Below are 25,794 nucleotides of genomic sequence, written 5' to 3' on the forward strand. Positions count from 1 at the left end.
TGCCGTTCTTACAGAGATACTGTCAAGTTGCCTTGTGTGCTTCTGGCTGTTTTTCTTTCTCTCTGGATGAAAACATCAGCCCAGCGTCTGATGGCCAATGCTGCGGGTGCTGCCCGTCTGGCTGTGGCCAGCAGCTCATGCCCAAACACAAGCGGGCGCCTTCTGGGCAAGGGGATGGACTGGCACGAGCAGCCATTTTCCCTCGTGTCACGGTTTGATGCTGGCACAATGCCACTGCCCCCATGAAAATATATTCTCCCTGGTGTCTGCTGTGAGATGTGACCAGGAATAGAGCAAAGCAGGCTCCAGCTTCGGAATACAAAAAAAAAAAATCTTTCTTAACTTACAATATATAAAAGAAACACACAAAAAGAATGAAAACCTTCCAAACATTCCTCCTCCCCCCAGCCAAATTCCCCATACATCCCAGTAAGGCAAAACCTTGGACTCGCAATTCAGTTGCCACCCCTCAGGTCACCAACTGTCAGTCCATCACCACCCCTCAGATAATCAACTCTACGTTCATCAAGGAGAGAGGAGTCCTTCTTGTGCCACAGGCTTCCCCAGGAAACACAGCTGAAACCTCTTGTGTTTCAGTGTCACACGTGGCATTGCCCGGAGATCATTTGCCATGGTGACATCTTCCTTCCATGCCCAGTGCTCTCACCACTGCACATGGACCAGAGCTGCTTCTGGGGTTCCCCTTTTAAGGATGCTTTGCCAGGTTCCAAAAATGAGCACAGTCTCTCACTTTTGGGACACCTGTCCCCCCCAAATTCACCCCCTGGGGCCGAGGGGTCTCAAGAACAAAGATCTTCTTCCTCACTAAAGGCAGAGGGCACCACCACCCTCCTCATCCATTGTCTCTGTTCCCTCACTCCTTCACATCTCATCACTGCACTCTCTTGGCTCTGAGCCATTGCCTCCTCCTAAATGCAGTCTCTGTGTCGCAGGAAAAATGGTTCTGTCCATGGCTATGCAAGAAAAGTCCAGCCAAAGGCCACTCCATCATCTCCTCCCGCCTAGGATTCTTCTCAGCTTCTTCTGACATCTTTCACTTGCACGGGCTTTGATCACACTTGTGTGGTAGATAAGGAAAGGCGCTGCGGAAGATTACGCGATGTCACGGAAAGGCAGGACCCTTTGTTCCTCTAAGATAAGAGATTACCCTAGGAATGTGGCCCCACTAACAGTAGTGCTAGTAACTTTCCATTCCTTACCCAGTACTTTTCCATTCCTTACTAACCATAGATAAGAAGGACAAACCCCCTTTTGACGTAGAGAACCCCCTAGATTATAAAACCCCACGAGAAGAAGTAATAAACGCCTTTTGACCGTCCATCATATTGATGTCTGCGTGTGTCAATGGCCCGAGCGACCCTGGAGAGAGTGGGTCGCCGTGCTGATCCTCAGAACCCGGTCGCCTGCCTTGATCCAGAAGGCAACACACTTGCCCATTTTCTCCTATTTCATCCCTATCTTCTCATTCAGCTCCCAGAGGATCAGCATTTGTAAGGTTTCCATCATCCAAGAAAAGGGTTAAAATCTCGGGCTCTGCCTACCCAGAACTCCCACACTGGCCCTGCCGGGCACCTTCTCTCTGCACCCCTTCGCCTTCTCAGCTGTGCTGCCAGCGCAAGATGGCAAATTTCAAGGTGGCACAGGCACAGGCTCTCCCTCTCTCTCTCTGTGGCCGCTGCCCGATGCCTCTCAGCGCTCCTCCACCCTTCCATCCTGCAGGGGCCTTCACCTCCCTTCTCTGTCCAAGGCCCGGCTCCCCTCAGCCGGCCACATGGCTTCCCCTCCCGCACCCAGCCCGCAGCCGGGCAGGGCAGCTCTGAACCTTTCACCCACCGGAACCAAGAGAGCTTCCCCTGGGAGTTCTCTGCTTTTAACCCCTTGTGTGCTCAGAGGTGAATCCATGTCCTCAGGGGCCACACCAGGCGCCAATATTCAAATGTGAGCACAGATTGGTTTGACTACAGCATCCCAAAAAACTCACTTCCTTTCCAATCCAGGATAGCGGGACAAAGGGATCTGAACAGAAAATCCTGAACGAGCTCAGTAACCCAAAAATCGGGGTTAAATGTGAAATGAGCGGCTCTGATTGGCTGATCCAGCACAGCCCGCGCCTCTCCATCCCCGCCCCCACCTGCCCAGCTCCTCAAGGTTCCCCCTCCCCCAAAAAAAAAAACCCAGCCTGGGGCTGCAGCCTCCCGGAAAGGCCTCAGCCAATGGCAGCGCAGGCAGGAGGCGGCATAGCCAATGAAAGCTCGAGGCTTTGTATTGCCTCATCGGTTGCCGGGCAGAACCCGTGGCCGATCGCTGCCCAGAAGCGGCGGCAGCCAATGAGAGCGCGCGGCGCTGCCGAGCCCGCCCTGCTCCGGACTGGCGCTCCCAGCGCAGCGCGGCTGCTTTGGGGCTGCTGCTCCCTGCCCGGCCCCGGCCATGGGGCGAGGGGCGACAGCTGGGGCCCTGCTGGTGGCACTGGTGGTGCTGGGAGCCCCCCCGGGTGCGGGCGCGGAGCTCTCGGGTGAGCGGGGGGCGGGAGGCGCTGGGACAGGGGGGGAGAAGGGGCAAAAGGGGGCGAAGGGGGGAGGCCGAAACGGAGCGGGAGGAGGAGGGGACACCCCAAAGGGAGAGCGGGAGGGGCTGAGGGGTGGGGGGAGGGGTGGGAGAGGGTGGGGAAGGGGGGAAAAGGGGAGGGGTGACCCCCCTGAGGGGGCTGGGGATTCGGGGATTTGTGGGAAATGGGGGGGAAAATGGGGAAATGGGACCCCAAAAGTGATTTGGGAGCGGCCGGAGGTGGGAGGGGAGAGGATGAGGAAGGGGAAATGGGGGAAGGGTGGCAAAGAGGAAGCGGCAGCGCGGGCAGGAGGGTCCCATGGCGGCCGTGGGGCACAGGGGGTGCGGAGTGGGGATCCGGGGTGGCCCCGGAGCTCTGCGGTTTCTGCTGGGGTGTGCTGGGAGGGCACCCCCCGATCTATGTTCTGCACTCACAGGGGTGTTTCAGGAGCAGATAACATCGGAGTGTCACTTCATTAACGGCACGGAGAAGATGCGGTACGTGGAGAGGTTCCTCTACAACCGGATGCAGTTCGCGATGTTCGACAGCGACGTGGGGCACTACGTAGGGTTCACCCCCTATGGGGCGAAGGCGGCTAAGTCCTGGAACAGCGACTCGGCTAAACTGGAATACAAAAGGGCTCAGGTGGACAGGTACTGCCGGAAAACTACGAGGTGGCCCCCCCGTTCCTCCTGGGGCGCCGAGGTGAGCTCGGGGCAGAGCGTGTCCCCTTGGGGCCTGCCCTGTCAATGACCCCGGAACACCACAAAACCTCCCTGGACATCGACCCAGAGCCCTCAGCGCTCCTTGAACACATCTTCGGAACCTCCTGACCCACCCGTTGACCTTTGTGTCTCGCCCAGTCCATCCCAGTTCCTCCCAGTGCCTCCCCGCGCCTCCAGCTCAGCCGAACGTGGAGATGACGCTTCTCAGCCAATCAAAGCACGAACCTTTGATGACTCATCTGTTGCCAGGCAGATCCGCAGCGCCGAGTGCCCCGGGCTGGGCTCGGCCTCCCAGTGCCGCGCACTTCATTCCCAGTTCCTCCCAGTGCCACCACAGTCTTACAAACTCCCTCCCAGTCCTCCCAGTCCATTCCCAATCCCTCCCAGTACTACTAAGTCCCTCCCAGTCCTACTGAGGTCATTCCCAGTTCATTCCCTCAGCACAATCTCCAATTCCAGGGCCCCTCATCTCCTCTCATTTCTCTCAAAACCACCTCAGTTCCTCTCCGTCCATTTCCAGTCACTCCCAGTCCTTCCCAGTTCGGCCCACCCACTCCAACTCAATTCCCAGTCTATTCCCAGTCTATTCCCAGTTCACTCCCAGACCTCCACCCTCTCTCCCAATACTCTCCATCCCCTCCCACCTCTCCCAGTGCCATTCAACTCCCTCCCAGTCCATCCCACTCCGTCCCAGTACATTCCCAATCCATCCCAGCCCATCACCAGTCCCTCCCACCACATACCCCGGGCCATTCCTTGTCACTCCCAGTCCATGCCAGTCTCTCACCAGCCCACCCCAGCCCTCCCCTCTCTCTCCCGGTGCCCCCCAGCTGATCCCAGTGTGTCCCCGCTCTCTCTCTCCTTCCCCCACTGCCCCCCAGCGTGTCCATCTCGCTGGTGCCCCGCTCGAGCTCCCAGCCCGGCCCTGGCCGCCTGCTCTGCTCCGTGATGGATTTCTACCCTGCTGCCATCCAGGTGAGGTGGTTCCAGGGCCAGCAGGAGCTCTCGGAGCACGTGGTGGCCACCGACGTGGTCCCCAACGGGGACTGGACCTACCAGCTGCTGGTGCTGCTGGAAACGCCGCCCCGGCGCGGGGTGAGCTACAGCTGCCAGGTGGAGCACGTCAGCCTGGAGCAGCCCCTGAGGCGGCACTGGGGTACGGGGGAGCCCCTGGGGGCGCTGGCAGAGGCGCTGGGCTGTGCTGGGAGCCACTGGGAGGGAGCTGCAGAGAGCCGGGCTGGGAGTGGGAGAGGGGCTGGGGGCTGGACAAGGGCTGGGAAGGGGTTTGGGAGATGCTGGAGAGGGTGGGATGGGGTTGGGCGGGTCCTGGTGGGCACTGGGAGGGAGTTTGGGGGTGCTGGGTGTGACTGGGAGGGAGTTTGGGGGTGCTGGGTGTGACTGGGAGGGATCGCAGCGAGCCCAGAGGGGCTGGAAGGAGATCGGCGATGGCAAAGCGGGGCTCGCCATGAGCTCGGTTGTGCTGGGCACAGACTGGGAGGGCTCTGGCTGAGTCCTGCTGGGGCTGCCAAGGGACTGAGAGAGGCTTTGGGGGTCCTGGGGCGCTAGGGGCACCTGGGAGGGGGCTGTGGGATGCTGAGAGGGACCGGAGGGGCTTTGGTGGCTCCTGGCCAGGACAAAAAGGGATCGGGAAGAGGTTTCAGGAGGTCCTGGCTGAGCTGGGGACCACAGGGAGGGCTCTGGGAGGGGCTCGGGGTGTCGCTGAGAGGTTTTGGGGGTGCTGAGCCCTGCGGACCCCCCAGAGATGCCGCCGGACGCCGCCCGCAGCAAGATGCTGACGGGCATCGGGGGCTTCGTCTTGGGCTTGGTCTTCCTGGCGCTGGGGCTCGGCTTCTCCCTGCACAAGAAGGTCAGGGCGGGTGCCGGGGGTGGCGTCCCCGCCGTGGCGGAGCGTGTGCACTCCCGCCGGGGCCCCCAGCCCGGTGTCACCCCCTTTTCTCTGCCCACAGAGCTCCTGAGCCGCCGGCGGCCGCAGCCCCTCCCCGTGGGCTCGGGCCCGGCCGGGACCCCCCGCTCCGTCCCCGCTCCGCTGATTTTGGGGGGTCCCGTGTCCCCTCCAGCCCCGCTGGCGCTCCGCCCCCGCCCAGTGCCTGCTCCCAGTGCTCCCAGTAAAGCTTCCCAGTTGGGCCCGGGGCCGTTTATTGGGGGGCGATCGGGAGGGGTTTGGGGGGGGGCGATGGGACGGATTTGGGCAAAGGGAGGGGGACAAAGGGTGGGGGCTGGGCCCAGGGGGAGGGGTCGCTGCCCGCGGATCCCGCAGTGCCCGGTGCGGGACGAGCTCCGTGCGCCGCTCCATCTCCATCCCCCGTGGGAGGATCCACGCTGGATAATCCCGGGTGACCCCCAGGGTCAGAGCCCCCGTGTTGGGAACACACCTGGCTGGGGGTTCCACATCTTCCTGGCCCCCCCGTGGACACCTCGATGAAGGCCGGGTGTCCCCACTACTTTTCTTGTTTCTGCTCCTCTCCTCATCTCCCCCTTCTCTTCCCCCGGGTCAATCGCTCCCCCCCATCCCCCCCTGCTCCTCCTCCCGCCTCCTTCCCCTCTTCTCTCTCACATCCCCCACACCTTCCTCAATGGTTTCTTGAAGGGTCCAGTTACATCTTTCCTCGGCTACAGCCCTGAGGGCTTTTCCAGCTGACTTCACAACTGCACTCACAGACTGAGGTGGGGAATCTTGGTGCTTGGTTTCCTCATTCCAGCTGCCTTTGACAGGGTTTGTTTCTGTCCTCAGCTGATTTTGGCCTCTGTGCTCAGCTCAGCCCTGAGCAGGACCAGCGCAGCTCCATGGTGGGCACTGCTCACTGGATGGCCCCAGAAGTTGTGACCAGATCTCCTTATGGCCCCAAGGTGGACAACTGGGCCTTTGGCACTGTGACCATCGGGATGGTGGAAGGAGAACCTCCTTACTTCAGGGAAACAGCAGCCATGGTAAGAGGCAAATTCTGCAGTGGCTGCAGAGGCCTGTGAGCACAGGGGGACCCTGCACTGGGAGCAGCAGCTGGAGGTTTCTGCACATGGGAAGGGAATTCCCAGAGGACTCCAGCCCCAACACAGAAGAATATTCTTCAGTCTCCAGCAACAATTTGCTTTGGGATTTATGTTGTTGCAGCTCATCTGGCTGTGAGGATGACCTGAAAATGTGAAGCAAGTGCATCAGGTCTAATGTTACCTTGCAAGAAAACCCCACATCCACCCCACATCCCGCCCCCAAACCCAACAAGATTTCTGCAGCAGTTTCTACAAGAGTTTTGTGAGATGATTTCCCCCCTGATTCTTCTCACTGGGAAACTTGTTGAAAAAATGAAGATGATTGTTTAACATTCCCAAAGTCTAACATATTTGTTTCCTAGTCCAAGCTACTTTCTCCGTGTCACCAAGCCTGAGCTTTCAGCAACAAAAACCTCCTGTTTCTTGCCTGGCAGTGTCTGGGATGGGGCATCAGGAATGCATTTACTTGAGTGTCAGTGGCACTGCAGAGATGCACTTGATGTAAGAATCCTCTGAAATAACACAGGCAAACCACACTGACTCTGGAAAATGGCCTGTAAAGCTGGTGTCCCCATTTGGAGAAGCAAAATGGGCTATTTCTGATGGAGGTTCCTACTCACAGAGTCAGTCAATGAAACTGGCTCTCAAGGCAAGATCATTTGGATGTTGCAGTGGCTGTGGCAGCCCCAGGGTTTGGGTTTTTTGGTTGGCATAGCAAAATGAGCTCTGAGCAGCATCTGTGGCAGGGAGGAAAGTGCCCCTGGAGCTGGGGCTGAGGCCCGGGGTGGATGTGAGCCCGTGTGGGTGTGAAGGGAGCTGGCAGAGCACTGAGTTTGCTTTCCCTGCAGGCTCACGCTCTGATCCGGCAGAACGGGACCCCGCAGCTGCAGGAGCCCCGGCGCCTGTCGGCTCTGCTGCGGGACTGCCTCGAGTGCAGCCTGGAGCCGGACGAGGAGCGGCGCTGGGCTGCCCAGGAGCTGCTGCAGCTGAGGGCCAGGGGCTGCAGGGGAAGCAGCAGCGCCAGGGAGGGGTTTTCTTGTGGGGCCCCCTCCGACAGTGTCCAGTCTGGCTGCGTTCCCCACGCAGAGCAAGCAGAATCCTCGCCTGCTGTGGCTTGGCAGGCTCCTTTGGAGCTCATCTGGGCCTGGTGCCCCACAGCGAGCAGGGACATCTTCAAGCAGCTCAGGGGGCCCAGAGCCCTGCCTGACCTGAGCTTGGATGTTTCCAGGGAGGAGGCACCTCCCCCATCTCTGGGCACCTTCTGTCAGTGTTTCCCCACTCTGCTGGTTAAAAAATTCTTCCTTAGATCTAATCTGAGCCTGCTTCCCCCTCCTGAATTTCAAACCATTTCCCTTTGTCATGTTGCAACAGACCCTGTGAGGAACTTTACTTTGGTAAGTAACAGTTCATTTCTTTCCTTTTTATCCTTTGGGCAGCACCCATTTTTATCATCAGCCAAGCCTCTCTCCAGCCTGACCCCTCTGTTCACTGGAGCAAAGCAACTGAGGGAGCAGCGGAGGAGATGAATCCCTTGAGGATAGCTGTGGTGAGGTGTATGTGGCCCAAAAGGTCAGTGTCTGGCTAGCTGAGGTAAAGGCCGTCACCCAGCTGCATTCCCTGCCAGCACCCCTCGGCGTCGTAAGGCCTCAGGCTGTGCTGGCTGCGGACAGGATCTCGCTGCAGGTAGGACTAGTAAGGAGCAGGACACTCACTGGGGGTGAAGTCAGGCTTATTGCCCAAGGAAACCAACCAGGGAGTGACCAAGAGGGGAGGGTGAACCAAGCTTATAAAGGGGGAAGGATTCAAGGGCAAGGGTTTACAGAGGGCCAATCAGGGAAGGGAAGGGAGTGAACTAAACATGACAAGCAACAGATGAGAACCAATAAGCATAAAGTAAGGGAGGGGCCCCGGGACCACAGCCTACCACAACCCCCAGAGAGAAGATGATTCTGGAAACCTGGGAGGAGTGGGGGGTGATTGACTGGGCCCAGGGAGGAGAAAAAGTTTACATATAAGGAGATGAGGGGGAGGAGGAATTATATAACTTAAAAGACTGACAATACAAGTGGCGGGAAAACTGGGAAGGGCAGAACCATTTACATAAAACGGCAGAACCATACAAAAATGGGGGAGTAATACAATAAACTCAACAAACACACCACAACATCTCCCCGTTTTCTACCAAATAAAATTAGAAAGAATGGAAAAGTCCATATAAAACTTAAACTGCAGGGACCCGCGGCTGGTCCGGCCAAGTCTCTCCCTCCTCAATTTGGAGTCCGTCCGCCCATAGGTGGTCGAAGGGCGGGGCAGTTGCCCCCTCCTCATCCATGGCTTCTCCGGCCTCTGAGGAGAGTTCCTCCAACTCGACGGGCTCATTGAGGGGAACGGTGGTGTGGTTCACACTTGGCGTTGCTACTTTTGTCATCAGTCTTTTGACCAGTCCACGGATCACAGTAACAAGAATCAAGAGTATAATCAAACTTAAAATAACCTTACTAACTGATTCTAAAACTGAACTGGCCCACCCGCTAAGGCCCCAACCCTTGAAGGTGTCCCCCAGGCAGTCAGATGTTTCTTGTTTTATTTGATGCAGAAGGACTTGAAGGCGTTTCACGCAGTGCCTGGCGTCCTCGGCTCATGAGGACAGGTTCATGCAGCAGAGGCCCTCAAACTCCTCACAGTGGTGATGGTGAAGCAGCAATAGAAAATCTATTGCTGCCCTGTTTTGGAGCGTCGCCTTTCTTGTTATTTCCTTGTCTGTGAGGAGGTCGTATAGAGCAGCTGAGGTAAGATTGGCTTGTTTAGCCACCCAACACTCCAGGCAGCCCAATTCACCCAGAGATTTCGCCACTGATACCCACGGCAATAGGATGGTAGAAGTGATGGATTTTGAGTGAGACCAATGAGTAATTTTGTCATCACAGTCCTCAGTGAGATCCTTAAGATCTCTTTTAGACCTGGCCAATTCAGACGTGACGTTTGTCTTTCTCCAATTGACAATTTGGGTGATGTTGGGGGTAAACAGCGTCACTCTGCCAAAAGTGCACGGCCATCTGATCAGACCAGAGGGGAAGCCTGCCCACGCTCGACTGCCACAAATCAAAAACGCTCCCCTGGGAAGGGCATAAGTGATCTGTCCAGTGGTAGTGGGACTGCTGATCTTTAATACGGCTCTGCACCACTGATTCGCTTGATATTCTTTTTTAGTTTGCTGGACCACCTCCACGCCCTTCTTTATAGGAGCTAAAGTATAATCGAACTGAAAACAGATAGAGGAGTTGGCAGAACCAAGAAGATGTAATTCTGTGGGCTCAGAGGCTAAAAGGTACAGCCTAAACACTCAATTTGTGGGCCGGCCGATTTACTGCAATATGCCCAGTGTAGCTGTCCAACGCAAACTGAAGGTTCTCATTAGTTTGCAGCAGTTCATTGAAGGTCTTCATTTTTAGTTGGCCCGACTCCAATTCAATTGGTATGTAAATGCATTCGAAATCGCATCCTGCCAACTCCCTGATCCTCGATGTTGCTTTGAGGATCAGTTCAGCTACCAGCTCCTGTGGCCTTGTCATTCTTTTGGACCAATGGTGGCTGAGAAAGACCCACTCTATGAATAAGAGCTTATCTCCCCAGCCTTGGTCCTTCAGCGTCTTGTCCCACTGGTGGATAATGCCATGGAGGTGTGGCAATTTTCCCAGTATTATGAATTTGAATGGCAAGCCCGGGTGATAACAGTGGGCCTGCCTGGCCGAAATAGCCTTTTGGATCTTCTCCAGAGCTACCTGAGCCTCTAGGGTGAGAGTCCTAGGGGAACTAAGCCCCTCTCCCCCTTTCAACAAATCGAAAAGGGGGGCCAGGTCCTCGGTAGAAATGCCCAGCCAGGGTCTCACCCAATTTAAAGACCCACACAGTTGATGGACATCCGCAAGGATCTGGACATTAGTCCTTATCGCCAATTTCTGCAGCACAATGGTCCGCTTGGTAATTTCAAGGCCCAGGTACCTCCAAGGTGGCATCCTTTGAATCTTGTTCTGCTGGAGCTTGAACCCTGCAGCAACCAACACATTGGTTGTCAGGTCAAGCGCACTGGCAAGCAGACTATCGTCGGGCGCACACACGAGGATGTTGTCCATATAATGATGAATCACGACGGCATCCCCAAGGGCTGTACGAATGGGGGGACAGCAGAGAAGCAACGTACCACTGACAGATCACTGGAGAGTTCTTCATTCCTTGTGGAAGGACCCGCCAGTGGTAGTGCTTGTCTGGGGACTCACGGTTGATGGAAGGAACTGTGAACACAAAACGCGGGGCATCGTCAGGGTGTAGGGGAATTTGGAAGAAACAATCTTTGATGTCAACAACAGCCAAATTCCAATTTCGGGGGACCATTGCAGGGGAGGGCATCCCTGGTTGGAGAGACCCCATGTCTGCTATTTTTTCGTTAATTTGGCCGAGGTTGGTCAGGAGCCGCCACTTATTTTTATTGGGCTTCTTGATCACAAAAAATGGAGAATTCCAGGGAGACATAGTCTCCATGATACTGCCCTTAAGTAACTGCTCCTGAAAGAGCTCGTTGAGCGCCTTCAATTTTTGTTTGTTAAGTGGCCACTGCAAGACCTGTACTGGTTCATCAGTCCGCCATTCCAGCTTCCAGGTCCGGCACTCTTCAGTGGCCACTGCCCGAAAAACCTGGGGAGCCTTGGGAAGGTCAATTTTGGCTCCCCACTGGGCTAAAAGGTCTCTCCCCCAGAGAGGCTCGGTGTAATCTAATAGGAACGGGTGCACAGAAGCCAATTGCCCGTCTGGTCCCATAATTTGTACAATGCTCCTTGATTGCTTGGCCAATTGGAGACCCTCTACACCTTGGATGGTTCCAGCCGCGTTTTGCAAGCCCCAATGTGACAGTCACTCCCGAGAGGGAATGATCGTCACATCTGCCCCTGTGTCCCACAGATCCCTCACTATTTTTGATCTCCCCCTAAAGAAAGTTGACAAGTTAGTCGGGGTTTCTCCCTCCCCACTACCTGTGCCCAGGCCACAGTTGGAGGCGATGTATCTTAGATGATCTTCGCCAGTGCGTCTCCTCTGGCACTGGAATGGCCTGGGCAATAATCTGACCTTTGGGAAGGAAGACTGGGGGTCGGACACAGTACAGCCCCACCACGAAATGGTCCCGGTCTGTAGTAACCAGCCCCAGGACGATGTGAAGGTCACGCGGTGTGTGCTTTGTATCACCGACAATGGTCCACCTGCACCGTCTTAATTTCCTCCAGCGACCGAGATGTTGCAGATCGGCAGACACCAGCTGAAAATCGCTGTTGGGTGTTGTATTCATGTTGTTGCATAATTATATTTCCTGAGTCTCATATCTTCTCGGTGGTTTTCTCATGGCAGATCTTCACAGCAGTGGTGTTGTTGCTTCTCGGTCAGGGCTCCTCTCCCAGGCTCTCCCTGACCACCCCGCCCCCTTTTATCTCAGCTACCTCCACAGGCTACAGCTGCTGCCCATTTACAATAACTAGAATCAGGGCAGGGTCACTAATACAGATCTTTCACTGCCATTCATATATTTACAATACATATATTTACTCAACCCCCTACATTTCCCCCTTTTCTTTTACCAATATTACAATTACCATAGACATTTTTGTCCCAGCTCTCAGGCTGCCACACACATACCTGTCCCAGCTCTCAGGCTGCCACAGCTCGCAGCTGTCTTTACTTCTATAGTCCCAGCTCTCAGGCTGCCACAGCTCGCAGCTTCTAGTCCCAGCTCTCTGGGCTCATACATAGAATATATACATATCCTCCTTTTTTTTTTTTTCTTTTTTTTTTTTCTCTTTTTTTTTTTTTTTTTCTTTTTTTTTCTCTTTTACTTCTAGCAACCCTACAACTACAATACACATATCTGTCCCAGCTCTCAGGCTGCCATACACATATCTGTCCCAGCTCTCAGGCTGCCACAGCTCGCAGCTGTCTTTACCTCTATAGTCCCAGCTCTCAGGCTGCCACACACATATCTGTCCCAGCTCTCAGGCTGCCACAGCTCGCAGCTGTCTTTACCTCTATAGTCCCAGCTCTCAGGCTGCCACACACATATCTGTCCCAGCTCTCAGGCTGCCACACACATACCTGTCCCAGCTCTCAGGCTGCCACAGCTCGCAGCTGTCTTTACCTCTATAGTCCCAGCTTTCAGGCTGCCACACACATATCTGTCCCGGCTCTCACGCTGCCATACACATATCTGTCCCAGCTCTCAGGCTGCCACAGCTCGCAGCTGTCTTTACCTCTATAGTCCCAGCTCTCAGGCTGCCACAGCTCGCAGCTGTCTTTACTTCTATAGTCCCAGCTCTCAGGCTGCCACAGCTCGCAGCTGTCCGGGGGATTCCACACCTTCTTTCCTTGGCTGCATGTTCTTAATCATGTCGGGGTCACCAGATGTTGTATTCATGTTGTTGCATAATTATATTTCCTGAGTCTCATATCTTCTCGGTGGTTTTCTCATGGCAGATCTTCACAGCAGTGGTGTTGTTGCTTCTCGGTCAGGGCTCCTCTCCCAGGCTCTCCCTGACCACCCCGCCCCCTTTTATCTCAGCTACCTCCATGGGCTACAGCTGCTGCCCAATCAAGGACATCACAGCTGCAGCCCATTTACAATAACTAGAATCAGGGCAGGGTCACTAATACAATACAAAAATCTTTCACTGCCATACATATATTTACAATACATAAGTTAACTCAGGCCCCTACAGTTGGGAAGATAGATTTCCCTAGTTAGCTGCAGCCTGTAAGGGGAAGCAGAAGACAAGGTGGTAAGAACAGGTTTAGGCTGCAACTCACAGGTGCTAAATGTCAAATCTGATAATAGATAAGTCAAATCCGGTAGCATGTATGGCGGCTCTCCCTTTACTCCTCCCTCCCCGCTGGATGTTAATTGGCCCACCTTATTTTTGTCCTGGCGCAGCAGGGAGGGGCTGCGCTCATAAGTTAATTTTTTTGTTCGCTACCTCCCTCCCCATCCTTTTTTCTGAACTCAAGAAACCTGTGCCGCAGGGGACATTGCAGCATCCAGTGCCCCATCTTGCCACAGAGATGAAAAGGATGGGTTGCCATCGTCCTCCTGCTGGAACCTGGTGTTAAACATCCGTTCGCAGCAGCAGCTTTGGCTTCAGGGCATTCAATGAATGGAAACTCTGCAAAAGCCATTGATGTTCTCTTGGGGCACATCTTCGGATCCTGAAGGGGAACCTTCCTCGCACAGACTTCTATCATTTGTTCGACTGTAGGTCGAGGGCTCAGGGGGAGAGACCGGATGGCCCCCCTGCATGCCACATTGGCATTCAGGTAGGCCATCAGCCTCATAACATCCTCTCTCTCTCCCGCTCTCCCAGAACCTGAGCCCCTACAAACCAATACAGTCTTTCAACAAACATGAGATAAGGCTCCTGTGTGCCCTGCTTCACCTCTTCCACTTCTAGCTGTGATGTGGCAGAGGGGAGCTTGTAAAAAGCACGCTCTGTGGCCTTGCAGGTTTCCAATAGCTGAGCAGAGAACAAAACCTTTGCCTGCATTGCCCTGCTTGCCCAAGCCCCGGTGCCCACCAGATGGTCCATGGATAGTACCAAGCCATCTGCATTGTGAGACATGGCCTGGCTTCCCCAGAGCACTGGGAGAACCTCCACAATCTCCCTCCCCCATTCTGCCGCCCAGACCCTAAACTCCATGGGCCCCAAAAGGCTAGAGAAGAGAGCCCTCAGGTCCGCCAGCACCAGGTCTCCCGAAGCAAGGACTGAGTGAAGGAGACCCCGGAAATACTCCGATTCCCGGAAGAGCTCCCTCTGGGCCTTGCACAGTTCCTTGATCTGGGCCTGTACATGTGGCATCCATTGGGCCTGAGAACTCCCCTCCCCGGTGAGGCGGTATGTAACCGGGGCAGCTTCCAATAAAGGTGCTTGTCTTGGCTTCCGGGCATCCACTCCCCCACCTCCCACCCCCCTGAACACAAAGCATGGGAACCAGAAGGAGGAGCGTGGGAACCGGAAAGGAGGGAGGCTGAGGCGGGGCTTGGCACTTGGGAGGGGCACTGGCTTGTGCCTGGCAAGTTGGTTTTCTCCACCTCCGGGGTGGAGTTCGGAGGCGGGGTGGAATAGGGAGGAGGGTTTAAGGAGGAGTTTGCAGGAGGCAGAGCCATGGGCAGAGCAGGGAGAGGAGCAGGGGGAGGAATGGAGGGAGGGGAAACAGGACAAGGGGATGGATCAAGGGAAGGATTGTGGGAGGGAGAAGGGGTCGTGGCGGGAAAAACCATGAGGTCTCCGCCATTTTGTGCTCCCTGTGAGCCATCTTGAGCCAGTTCATCAAATCTGACAAACTTAGGAGTGGCAACTGGGGACTTAGGGAGAGGGGGAGAGGGATAGGGAGGAGGGCTCCGAAGAAACTGGCCAGGACTTTTCGGAGGAGGTGGCCGAGCCGGTCGAGAGGGAGCAGGGGCAAGGTGAACCCCCTGCTTCTTGTTGGCCTTAAGAATCCCTCCCAAGGGCTCCTGCCTGAGGGAAGAGGGTCAGGAATGAGGGATAGGAACACAACAACTAGGAGATCTGGGGAGCAAACTTTAACGCGATGGACTTTCCTTCAGTTCCCCGGGCGGTCGGAGTGAGGTTAACACTCTGCCCACCCAGTATGCCATGACAGATAATTGAGTTTCCCCAGAGTCGACCGCCTGCTCTAATTTTGCTACAATAGCTGCCCAAAACCGTGGCTCCTTCGCAATTTCTGGGGAAACCTCGGGGAACTGAGAAAAGATCCACTTAATTAACATTTTCAACTCCTTTTCGGGGGCTTGAGACCCTCCCCCAAGCAACAAACCCTTAACAACACAGTAGACTCTCGTTTGAGTCCTGATCAGACCTGCACCCATCGTCTAACCTCTAAGAAGCACTAGACAATGCTACCTTAAAGGGATCTAGAACTCTTGATGTTGCACTCCACCCACCCAGGAAAACGAAAACTAAAGCACTTAGGTACATGCCACCGGCCCCTGCTCCCCTCGCTGTCCCCAAGTCTGGGGTTTCAACTCGAGGAAAGGAAGGATGTTGGGCAGTGAGGTCTGGCCCGAAGTCTGGGCATTCAGACCCCACGGGAAAGGAAAAATAAAAAATGAGGGGGAAAGGGCTGTCCCCAAAAGACCGGGGCTCCTGGGCAGACTGCGACCAGTACCGCCCGCACTGAAAGCCGCGGCGACACCACCCCGCTCTGAAACCGTGCGAAAAGCGGTGGGGAGGGGGCGCGCCGCACGGGGGGGGAGGTGGATGACCGCGCCACGCCGACCTGCGCGGAAAAGCCGCCCCACGCTGAAATACCCACAGCAGCCGCTCAGCGCCACACTGAGAGAGCCCGAAGCCTGCCCAGGCGCCGCTGTACAGAGAAACCGCGCACACGAAAAGCAGCAGAGGGCTCCACTGCGCGGCGCAGCGGGCGGAGTCTGCCGGGCTTCCCGCGGCGCACGAAAAGCGGCAGAGCCACGCGCACGAAAAGCGGAATTGGCAGAAAGTGTCTGCCAGCCCCCTGCCCCATGCCACGCGGTGCCGGAGGAGACAGGGCGGGCAGAATCCACCGGGCTTCCCGCAGCACGTGATCACCACGCGGGAGCTGAAACCACTTGGGATTTCAGCCCTCTTGGGAAAAGGGTAGGGAGTGGTCCCCAGAGCAGGGCATAAACTCCAAGGGGAGGTTAAAAAGGCAGGGGGGAAACCACCAAGTCTGGGGCTTACCTGACCCAGCGGTGGCACAAAAGAAAACCTGGGTGAGTGGCTCTTGTCTTCCGAAGTCCTCCACGGGTGCAGGGAGTTCCGACTTCGGGTCCCCCAGGAGCGCTACCCCTAAAACGGAGTCTGCTGCAACTGAGGGTAGTCTGGTGGCCAGTGGACTCTAAGGAATCCGTCCGTGGGGTTCGTCGGTCCAAACGGCAAGGCGTCCGGCCGTAATCCAGGCCCCAACGTTGGACGCCAAACTGCAGTGAGGTGTGGCCTTAAAGTCAGGTGTCCGGCTGGCAGAAGGGTGGCCAACACCCAGCTGCAAATGTGGGAGCACCCCTCGGCGTCAGAAGGCTTCGGGCTGTGCTCACAGCGGATGGAATCGCTGCTGGCCAACGAGAGTAAAGAGTCCGGACACTCTTTACTTGGGGACTTGTCAGATTTATCGTCAACCAGGGAGTGACAGACACCCAGGTGTTGAATCTAACGTGTCTACCAGCATGTGACCAAGAACAAAGAGTGCAACAGGGTTATAAAGGGGAGGAGGGATCCCAGGGAGGGGTTTACAAAGGACCAATAGGGGAAAGTAGGGGAGTGAACTTAGGATAACTGACATGAGGAAAAACCCAATAGAAACAATGTAAAGGAGGGGCCCCGGAGCCACAGCCAATCAAGTCTCTCTAAGCACAGAAGTTTCTGGCAAATGACGAGAAGTGGGGACTGATTGACTGTGCCCAGGGAGGAGAACAAATTCACATATAAGGAAACACAGGGGAGGGGAAATCATATAACAGAGAGGATTGACATAAACTGTGGCGGGAGTAACCAAGGTAACCAAATGACAGACAATACCATGGCAGGAGTTGCCATGGGAACATAATAACTGACAAAGCTAAGGTGGGAAAAACTGGGAGGGAAGAACCATTACAGAAAATGGGGGAGCAATGCAGAAAATGGGGGAGCAATTAAACAAACTAACAGAACACACTAGAACAAGATATTGCTACAGAATTAGGATTATCAAAATGTTGGATTTGTGGAGGTCTACAAATGGCTGAAAGATGGCCGTGGAAAGGTGAGAGCTTAGCTCCAGAGCAATTTTTAAAATGGAACCATACCTAAATTTCTGGAACATTGAAGAGACCTGAAGGATGGATTTTAAGCCATCAAGTAATTGGAATCATTTGTATAACTCGAGAAGGAAGGAAATTTAATAAAATAATAGGGCATACTCCTTGTAAATCCACACTGGTGGTTAATACGGATAATCGTTCAAAAATTTAGCGACCTGAAAACCCCATTGGATATTGGGGACCAATAAAAGAAATAAATTGTGAATGGGATGAACAGATTAATTTATGCTGGTACAGAAGTCCTGGAGCTAACCCCCACCAATCCATCGACAGCCTGAGGTCTTATTGGGAACAACTGGAGAAAACTGATAAGAAATGGAAAGCCTCAGATGGGATATATTGGATTTGTGAGCAACGAGGATACAGTGTGTTACCTCAAAAATGGGGAGGAACCTGTACTTTGGGAGTAATACAACCCTCCTTCTTTGTTCTACTGAGGTCTAGGAGCAATGTGCTAGGAACTCCACTGTATGAAACCCTGCAGTGGAATAAAGGAGATTTGAATTTAAATTTTCCAACAGCAGGAGGGAATCAAAAATGAGAGGAGGACGAATGGCCTGCAAAACAAATTATAGCATATTATGACCCAGCAACATGGGCTCAGGATGGGTCATGGAGATATAGGACCCCAATTTACCTGTTGAATAAACTAATAAGGCTCCAAGTACTAGTGGAAGTGGAGTCAAATCACACCTCTGATGCTTTAAAAATGTTGGCCAGGCAATATACACAAATGCGGGCGTTTGTGTATCAAAACAGGATCGCCCTAGACTATCTGTTAGCAAAAAAAGGAGGAGCTTGTGGGAGATTTAATGAATTTAAGTGCTGTGTAGAAATTGATGATTATGGGGAAGCAACCACAAAACTTGTAGAGGAAATTAAAAGAGCAGCTCATGTGCCACTACAAAAGTGGAATTCAATCTTGAAAGCAGATTGGTGGGGTAACCTCTTTGGAAGTGTTTGGAGAAAAAAGTTAAAGTTCATGTTGTTATGCTCAATTCTGGGACTTCTGTTTCTGCCTTGTATGATTTTGTAATTATTAGGCTAATCTTTTGAATCAGTGATTCAAAAGATGCAGATTACAACGTCTCTAGATTCAGAATCAGCAGAAAAAGGAAAATCAAGATCTATAATGGTATTAAAAGCTAAATCGACCCCTGTTAAAGAACAAGGACCTAAAAAGATTAAAAATAGACCAGGAAATGCTAACTCAACTTGAAAGAGAGTGTGAAAGACTAGAAGCAGTAATAGAAATGCTGGAAAAGTTTGAAGATGAAAAGAGACAACGAGGAAACAAAAATTCTGAAAAATATAAAAGGTATCAGGGCACAGCTTTTTAAATACAGCACAAATAACAATGATCAAAAAGAGAAATGGGTGATTTGTGATAAATAGGTATGATTCGTGCTGATAAAAATTGAAACAGTAATCAATATTGATATAGTAATTAATATTTGAGAATAATAAAATAGTTAATAGTTAAAAGTTGTAATGCCAAGGAGGCTCCACCCCCCCCTTCCCAGCAGATGTTTTTCAAGGACCACAGGAAAGAAGCTGAAGATATAGTTGATAAAAATGACCAAGAACCTCGGTCAGTCACAGAAAATGCTAATTATAAGGGATTTTTTGCCTTGATATGTAGATGCAGTGATACGTTAGTCTTGGCTTACATTGTACTGGCTTGGTGCGCATGTGTAACCCAAAGGTGAATTAAAGGACAACGAAGAAGACTATAGGGCCTTCATCAGTGACAACCCCCAAAGACTTGTGCGACCACCAAACCGAGTGGTGGTGCAAGCGTGGTAAAGGTGGTGAGGAGGGCGGAGACAGAAAAGTGACGAACAGATAATAGGAGGAGATGGCATTGACGCATGGCATATAAGGGGTGACTTTCACTTGGCAAGCTTGTACTTGAAGTGGCAAGGGTCATTGAACCCTGCCCTCCATACCCCATGGTTGTTTTTGCTTATGCGCTATTATTTGAACCAAATTATCCCTTATTTATATATTTTCTAAACTATTTAATTAAAATTGCTGCTACCTTAAATATTGTTTGGGGTTTTTTTATGATGGGATAATTGGGCAAACATAACACCTGCAAGCACAGAAGGACACCCGTCAGGGCTGGCTGCTGAGAATGCCTCGGGCAGGAGGATCCTCCGGCAACGAGCCCAGAGCCACTCTGGGCACTGAGGCCTCCGTGTCCCACAGCAACGGGAACACCCCGGGGACGTGGCGCTGTTCCTGTGACATCCCAGCAGCAGCTCACGCAGAAACTGCCTGGAAGGTTCTCCTGTGTCACAAAGGAGCACAAAGGACCCTCCCAGGGCACAGCCTATGGCCGGAAGGGTGCAAGAGGAAAATGCAGCAAACAAGGACACCCTATAGCCCAGTCTGAACACCGAGGAGGAGCAAGGACGGCACCAAACCAAAGGAAACATGACCTTTAGTCACTGATGCTTCTGACTAAAAGCAGCAAGCCTTGTTCCATCTGGGATCTTTGTTTTAGTTCTAAATGCAAGCAAGGTTCTCCAGTCTAAATACACAGAAGGCAGGAACTGGGGAGGAGGTGGGGTTAGGAAGGAGGAGGAGGAGAGACAGAGAGAGGAAAAGGAGGAGGAGGAAGAGGAGGAGCAGGAGCAGGAACAGGAACAGGAGGTTCCAGTGCCACCTGTGGCCGCAGCCACGGGACCATCGCCCCCAGCTCGTCCTGCAGGTGAGCGGGGAGGGGGAGCTCATCCCAAATCCATCGGGAGGTCCCGGTGAGGGTTTTTTATTGGGGTGTGTTTGGAGCTCACAGATTGTGGAATTGACCCCAAGTATCATCTGGTGTCCCTGGGAGGTTTTTTTCTCTGTGTGTGTAGGTTTGGATCTTGCAGGAGCCCAAAGCTGAGCCCTTTGGGGGATCTTTGGGGGCCCACGTCGCCATTGCCCAGTATGGGCAGGAGAGGACATTGGTCCTGGGGACCCCCGGGAGAGCAGAGGAGGGGAACCCCTGGGACCCCCAGAGTGGGGAGAGCAGAGAGGGGCGATCCCAGAGCTGGGGGACCCCGGCAGACTGGAAAGGGGCGGAGCCTGGAGAGGAGGGATCCCTGGGATCCCTGGGATGTCAAAGCAGAGCATTAGGGTAGAAGGGACCCCATGGACTCCCAAAAGCCCCTGGATCATCCCTAAGCAGGACGCCGGAGAATGAAGAACCCTTGGAACCATTGGACCCCTGTGATCCCAAGGAAAGGAAACCTCTGGAACCCCAAAAGTGGGGAGATCAGCAATAGGGAGCTCCTGGGAGAGTTTTTTTTGGGCTGAATCTTGATATGTGGAGCTTTTCATGGACACAAGACTCCTGCTGAGTTCTAGAGATGGACCTGGCCAGGAGGAGCCTCTACTCCAAGGCACTCCCACCTTGGTTTCCCCCAAACCAGGGTTTGTCATTCCCAAGCTGTGGCCAGATGGAGGAGGAGGAAAAGCCCCAGAGATCCCTCACAAGGAAGGGCTGCAAACCCAGCCCAGGGAGGTGTGGGGAGGAAAGAGCCCCCCTGAGCCAGGAAGGCGGCCGGAGATGCAGCCAGAGCTCAGAGCGGGTGGAGCCTCATGGCAGGGAGAAGCCCCACAAGTGCTTGGAATGTGGGAAGGGTTTCAGCTCCAGCTCCACCCTGAAGGAACACCTGAACATCCACATTGGGGAGAGGCTCTGTGAGTTTGGGGAATGTGGAAAGAGCTTCAGGTGGGACCTCTGACCTCAGCAAGCACCACAAGATCCACACTGGAGAACGGCCCTAGGAGTGTTTGGAATGTCAGAAGAGCTTCAGGTGGGATTCAGAGATCGTCACTCACCAGCACTTCCACACCAGGGAGAGGCCCTGCGAGTGTCCCGAGTGTGGGAAGAGCTTCGTGCGCTGCTCCAGCTCCATCCCCCATGGGAGAATCTGCGTTGGACGATCCCCAGTGACTCCTGTTGGGCAGAGCCCTGGTGACCCCTGTTCTGGGTGATCCGTGTTGGGCAGGGGGAAGGTGTTGGAGAGATTTCTTTCCCTTTTCTTTGTGCTGCTGTGATTTGGTTGGTAATAAATTCCCTCCGTGTGCCCAGGCCGGATCTGTTGTGCCCGTGTGGGATTTGCTGCGGGATCTCTCCCGGTCCTTGTCCCCACGCAGGATCCCTCGGTTCCATTTTCTGTCCCTGTGCGGCTGCGGGGGACAGGGACAGAGCGGCTCTGGGGGTGCCTGGCATCGGGCCAGCGTCACCGCTCGCCACCGGTAGCCCTGAGATGCCGCGCACCTGGGCACGCATTGCTGGGCTCACCTGAGCTCCCAGCGCCCAGCTCCCCAAGGTTCCACCTGCCCAAAAAACCCCCAGCCCGGGGCTGCAGCGTCCCGGGAAGGCCTCAGCCAATGGCAGCGCAGGCAGGAGGCGGTGCAGCCAATGAGAGCTCGGGGCGTTGGATTGCCTCATCGGTTGCCGGGCGGAGCCCGTGGCCGATCGCTGCCCAGAAGCGGCGGCAGCCAATGAGAGCGCGCGGCGCTGCCGAGCCCGCCCTGCTCCGGACTGGCGCTCCCAGCGCAGCGCGGCTGCTTTGGGGCTGCTGCTCCCTGCCCGGCCCCGGCCATGGGGCGGGGGGCGGCAGCTGGGGCCCTGCTGGTGGCACTGGTGGTGCTGGGAGCCCCCCCGGCTGCGGGCGCCCAGGTCTCGGGTGAGCGGGGGGCGGGAGGCGCTGGGACAGGGGGGAGAAGGGGAAAAGAGGGGAAGGGGGGAGCCCGGAATAGAGGGGGAGGAGGAGGGGACCCCCCCAAAGGGAGAGCGGGAGGGGCTGAAGGGTGGGGGGAGGAGAGGGAGGGGTGGGAGAGGGTGAAAAAAGGAGGAAAAGGGGAGGGGATGACCACAAAACTGAGCCTGAGAAGGCCGGAGATTGGGGGATTTATGGGGAAATGGGGCTAGGAAAGTGATTTGGGAGTGGCTGGATGTGGGAGAGGATGTGGAAGGGGAAATGGGGGAAGGGCGGCAAATAGGAAGCGGCAGCGCGGGCAGGAGCGTCCCGTGGCGGCCGTGGGGCACAGGGGGTGCTGAGTAGGGATCCGGGATGGGCCCCGGTGCTCTAGGGGTGATGCTGGGGGGTGCTGATGGGGGCACATCCCTGAGCTGTGTGCTGCACTCACAGTTCCAGTGTTCCAGTGGATGCATAAGGCCTATTGTCTCTTCATTAACGGCACTGAGAAGGTGAGGTTGGTGGTAAGGTTCATCTACAACCGGGAGCAGTTCGTGACGTTCAACAGCGACGTTGGGCACTTTGTGGGGTTCACCCCCTTAGGGGAGAAGAATGCGAAGAAGTAGAACAGCGACCCGGCTATAATGGAGTTCATGCGGGCTCACGTGGACAGGTGCCGGCGCAACTACGAGATTGCTGCTCCGATCACCGTGGAGCGCCGAGGTGAGCGTGGAGAAGAGCGTGTCCCCTCGGGCCCTGCCCTCCCAATGACCGTGGAGCCCCAAGAATCGCCCCAGAGCCCTCAGCCCTCCTTGTGCCCATCCCCGGGGCCTCCTGTTCCCCCCATTCCCTCCCAGTGCCTCCCAGTGCTCCCTCCCGCGTCCATTTCAGCGACGCATTAAGCTGAGGCTTCCCAGCCAATGAGATCGCGTACCGCTGATGACTCATCTGTTCCTTGGTAGATCCCCAGCGCCGAGTGCCCCACGCTGGACGCGGCCACCCAGTGCCGCGCACTTCATTCCCAGTTGCTCCCAGTGCCACCACAGCCCCTCCCAGTCCTTCCCAGTCTTATCCATGCTCCCCAAGTCAATTCCCAGTCTATTCCCAGTTCCTTCCAGTAGCCCCCAGTCCCTCCCACTCTATTCCCAGTTCCCTTCCAGCCCATCCCAGCCCTCCCCTCTCTCTCCCAGTGTCCCCCAGCTGATCCCAGTGTGTTCCCGCTCTCTCTTTCTCCGTCTCTCCCAGTGCCCCCCAGCGTGTCCATCTCGCTGATGCCTCCCTCGAGCTCCCAGCCCGGGCCCGGCCGCCTGCTCTGCTCCGTGATGGATTTCTACCCTGCTGCCATCCAGGTGAGGTGGTTCCAGGGCCAGCAGGAGCTCTCGGAGCACGTGGTGGCCACCGACGTGGTCCCCAACGGGGACTGGACCTACCAGCTGCTGGTGCTGCTGGAAACGCCGCCCCGGCGCGGGCTCAGCTACAGCTGCCAGGTGGAGCACGTCAGCCTGGAGCAGCCCCTGAGGCGGCACTGGGGTACGAGGGAGCCCCTGGGGGCGCTGACAGAGGCGCTGGGCTGTGCTGGGAGGCACTGGGAGGGAGCTGGAGAGAGCCGGGCTGGAAGTGGGAGAGGGGCTGGGGGCTGGGCAAGGGCTGGGAAGGGGTTTGGGGGATGCTGGGGAGGGTGGGATGGGCTTGGGGGGTCCTGGTGGGCACTGGGAGGGAGTTTGGGGGTCCCGGGTGTGACTGGGAGGGATCGCAGCGAGCCCGGAGGGGCTGGAAGGAGATCGGCGATGGCAAAGCGGGGCTCGCCATGAGCTTGGTTGTGCTGGGCACAGACTGGGAGGGCTCTGGCTGAGTCCTGCTGGGGCTGCCAAGGGACTGCGAGAGGCTTTGGGGGTCCTGGGGCGCTGGGGGCAACTGGGAGGGGGCTGTGGGATGCTGAGAGGGACGGGAGGGGCTTTGGTGGCTCCTGGCCAGGACAAAAAGAGATCGGAGGGAGGTTTCAGGGGGTCCTGGCTGGGCTGGGGGCCACAGGGAGGGCTCTGGGAGGGGCTCGGGGTGTCGGTGAGAGGTTTTGGGGGTGCTGAGCCCTGCGGACCCCCCAGAGATGCTGACGGGCATCGGGGGCTTCGTCTTGGGCTTGGTCTTCCTGGCGCTGGGGCTCGGCTTCTCCCTGCGCAAGAAGGTCAGGGCGGGTGCCAGGGGTGGCGTCCCCGCCGTGGCGGAGCGTGTTCCTCGCCGTTTTTCCACCCCCCCAGAGCTGCAGCCCCCCCGGCCCCGTCAGCATCTCCCCCTCCCCACATCCTGCACTGAGCAGGGAGGGAGAGCTCAACCCTTGTTAGGAATATCTAATTAATTTAAAATAACTAATACTTTTTAATTTTAATAAAATGTTATTTTATTTATGAAAACATCATATAACTTAAATTTATATAATTTAAAAAATAATTTTATATTTGTGAGACAGTCGGTTCCGAAATTTCCCTCATCTGCCTCAGGATCGTCATTTGGGGACCACTAAGAAAAGACCGCCCATGTCTTAAATCTCTGGCTCCAAAGGAGAAAGTCACATGCCAACAACGCCCTTGATCTGAGAGCGTTGCTAAGCCATTGTTCTCACAGGTGTTGTTTGCTGTGTACTACACTGAGCCCAAGGAGAAGAAGGGGGTGTCGCAGACATTTCTTCACAGAAATCCTTTCTTTCGGATTTCTGCGTCTTCTGGAGGCCAGAGACCTCAGAAGAGAAGGTAAACAATTATTATCAGATGCTGTGGAATGCAACAGGGGTTTCTTGATTGGCTCATGCTTCTTGTTTATAATTAAGGGCCAATCACATAATGCAAGCCGAGGACCGAGTCCTTGGGCACAACTTTGTTATAGATTCTTTCTATTTATTCTTAGCTTAGCTTAGCAGCTCTGCAACCTCTCTCTTTATTCTTATTAGTATAGTTATAATGTATTATATATTATATATCAATAAATTCAGCCTTCTGATCTAGAAACAAGATTCACCATCTCTCTCTCACCAGCAGCGACTCACTCAGGACGCTGTAATAAGGGGGCACCGTGCCCTTTTTGCAACAACAGCCTTGGGAGCTGTCCCACCTCTCGGCCTGGCTGGACTTCTCCTGAGTTTCAGGTGGTCCCCTCACAGAAGACCCTCACCTGTTTTACAACCACCATGACAGACAGACTGAGATGTAAGGAGCCTCTCCATCAAGGACTGAGACATGGAACCCCCATGTGAAAAGGCCCCTCTGCTCCTTCCAAGGACTGGGACTGAAACCCCCAGCCCGGGGCAGGTGTGTGGGGGAGGAAAGCTGACCAAAGCGAGATGTTTGCCTGCAGTTTGTGACCCCTGGACCAAGAAGACAATGGCTCTCATTTACTGCTGAACGCATGGACTACCTGTTACATTTGTTCCTTATTGTATCTGTTTCCCCCCCCTCACAATTTCCAATGGAGTTATCCTAATATAAACCTCTGAGTTAGTGAGAGACTTCGAGATCTCCCACACGTAACAGGCGGATCCTCGACTGGACTGGACCAAAGGACTTCATCTCTACGTTTGGTATCTCTATCCCTCTCTTTCTCTCTCTCTCTCTTTTGTCTCTCTCTTCTCCCATCTTTTTCTCTCCCTTAATCCCTCTATCGCATGTCGGTTCTTTGTGCAACCTGAGATCAAATCCATGAACCATCACGAAACCCGTCCATGAGAACGGATCGTGACACCCCCTGAGGACCCCTCCCCAAATTCCCCCCCAAAGGCCCCCAGCACCCCCAGACCCTGCTAAAACCCCCACAAGTTCCCCCCAGACCCTTCCCAAATCTCCCCCAAATGTCCTTAAGACCCCTCCCCAAATTCCCCTCACGACCCCTCCAGGACCCCTCACCTGTCCCTGCGCCTCCTCA

The 25,794-nt window shown here is 55.0% G+C and overlaps 1 protein-coding gene and 1 pseudogene across 1 annotated transcript; one reads left to right on the forward strand and one right to left on the reverse strand.

The window, feature by feature from the left end:
* The window catches only part of LOC131093378 (zinc finger protein 208-like), a 496,041-nt pseudogene that overhangs the window by 324,096 nt on the left and 146,151 nt on the right, over positions 1-25,794 (reverse strand).
* LOC131093443 (H-2 class II histocompatibility antigen, E-D beta chain-like) lies at positions 2,449-5,152 on the forward strand. Its single transcript, XM_058040608.1, is given in 5 exon segments — positions 2,449-2,533; positions 3,003-3,227; positions 3,230-3,271; positions 4,163-4,404; positions 5,052-5,152. Coding segments are annotated over 5 exon segments (630 nt in total). The 3' UTR covers positions 5,088-5,152.

This window comes from Melospiza georgiana, chromosome 25 (assembly GCF_028018845.1).
Source record: "Melospiza georgiana isolate bMelGeo1 chromosome 25, bMelGeo1.pri, whole genome shotgun sequence".
NCBI classification, from domain to species: domain Eukaryota; kingdom Metazoa; phylum Chordata; class Aves; order Passeriformes; family Passerellidae; genus Melospiza; species Melospiza georgiana.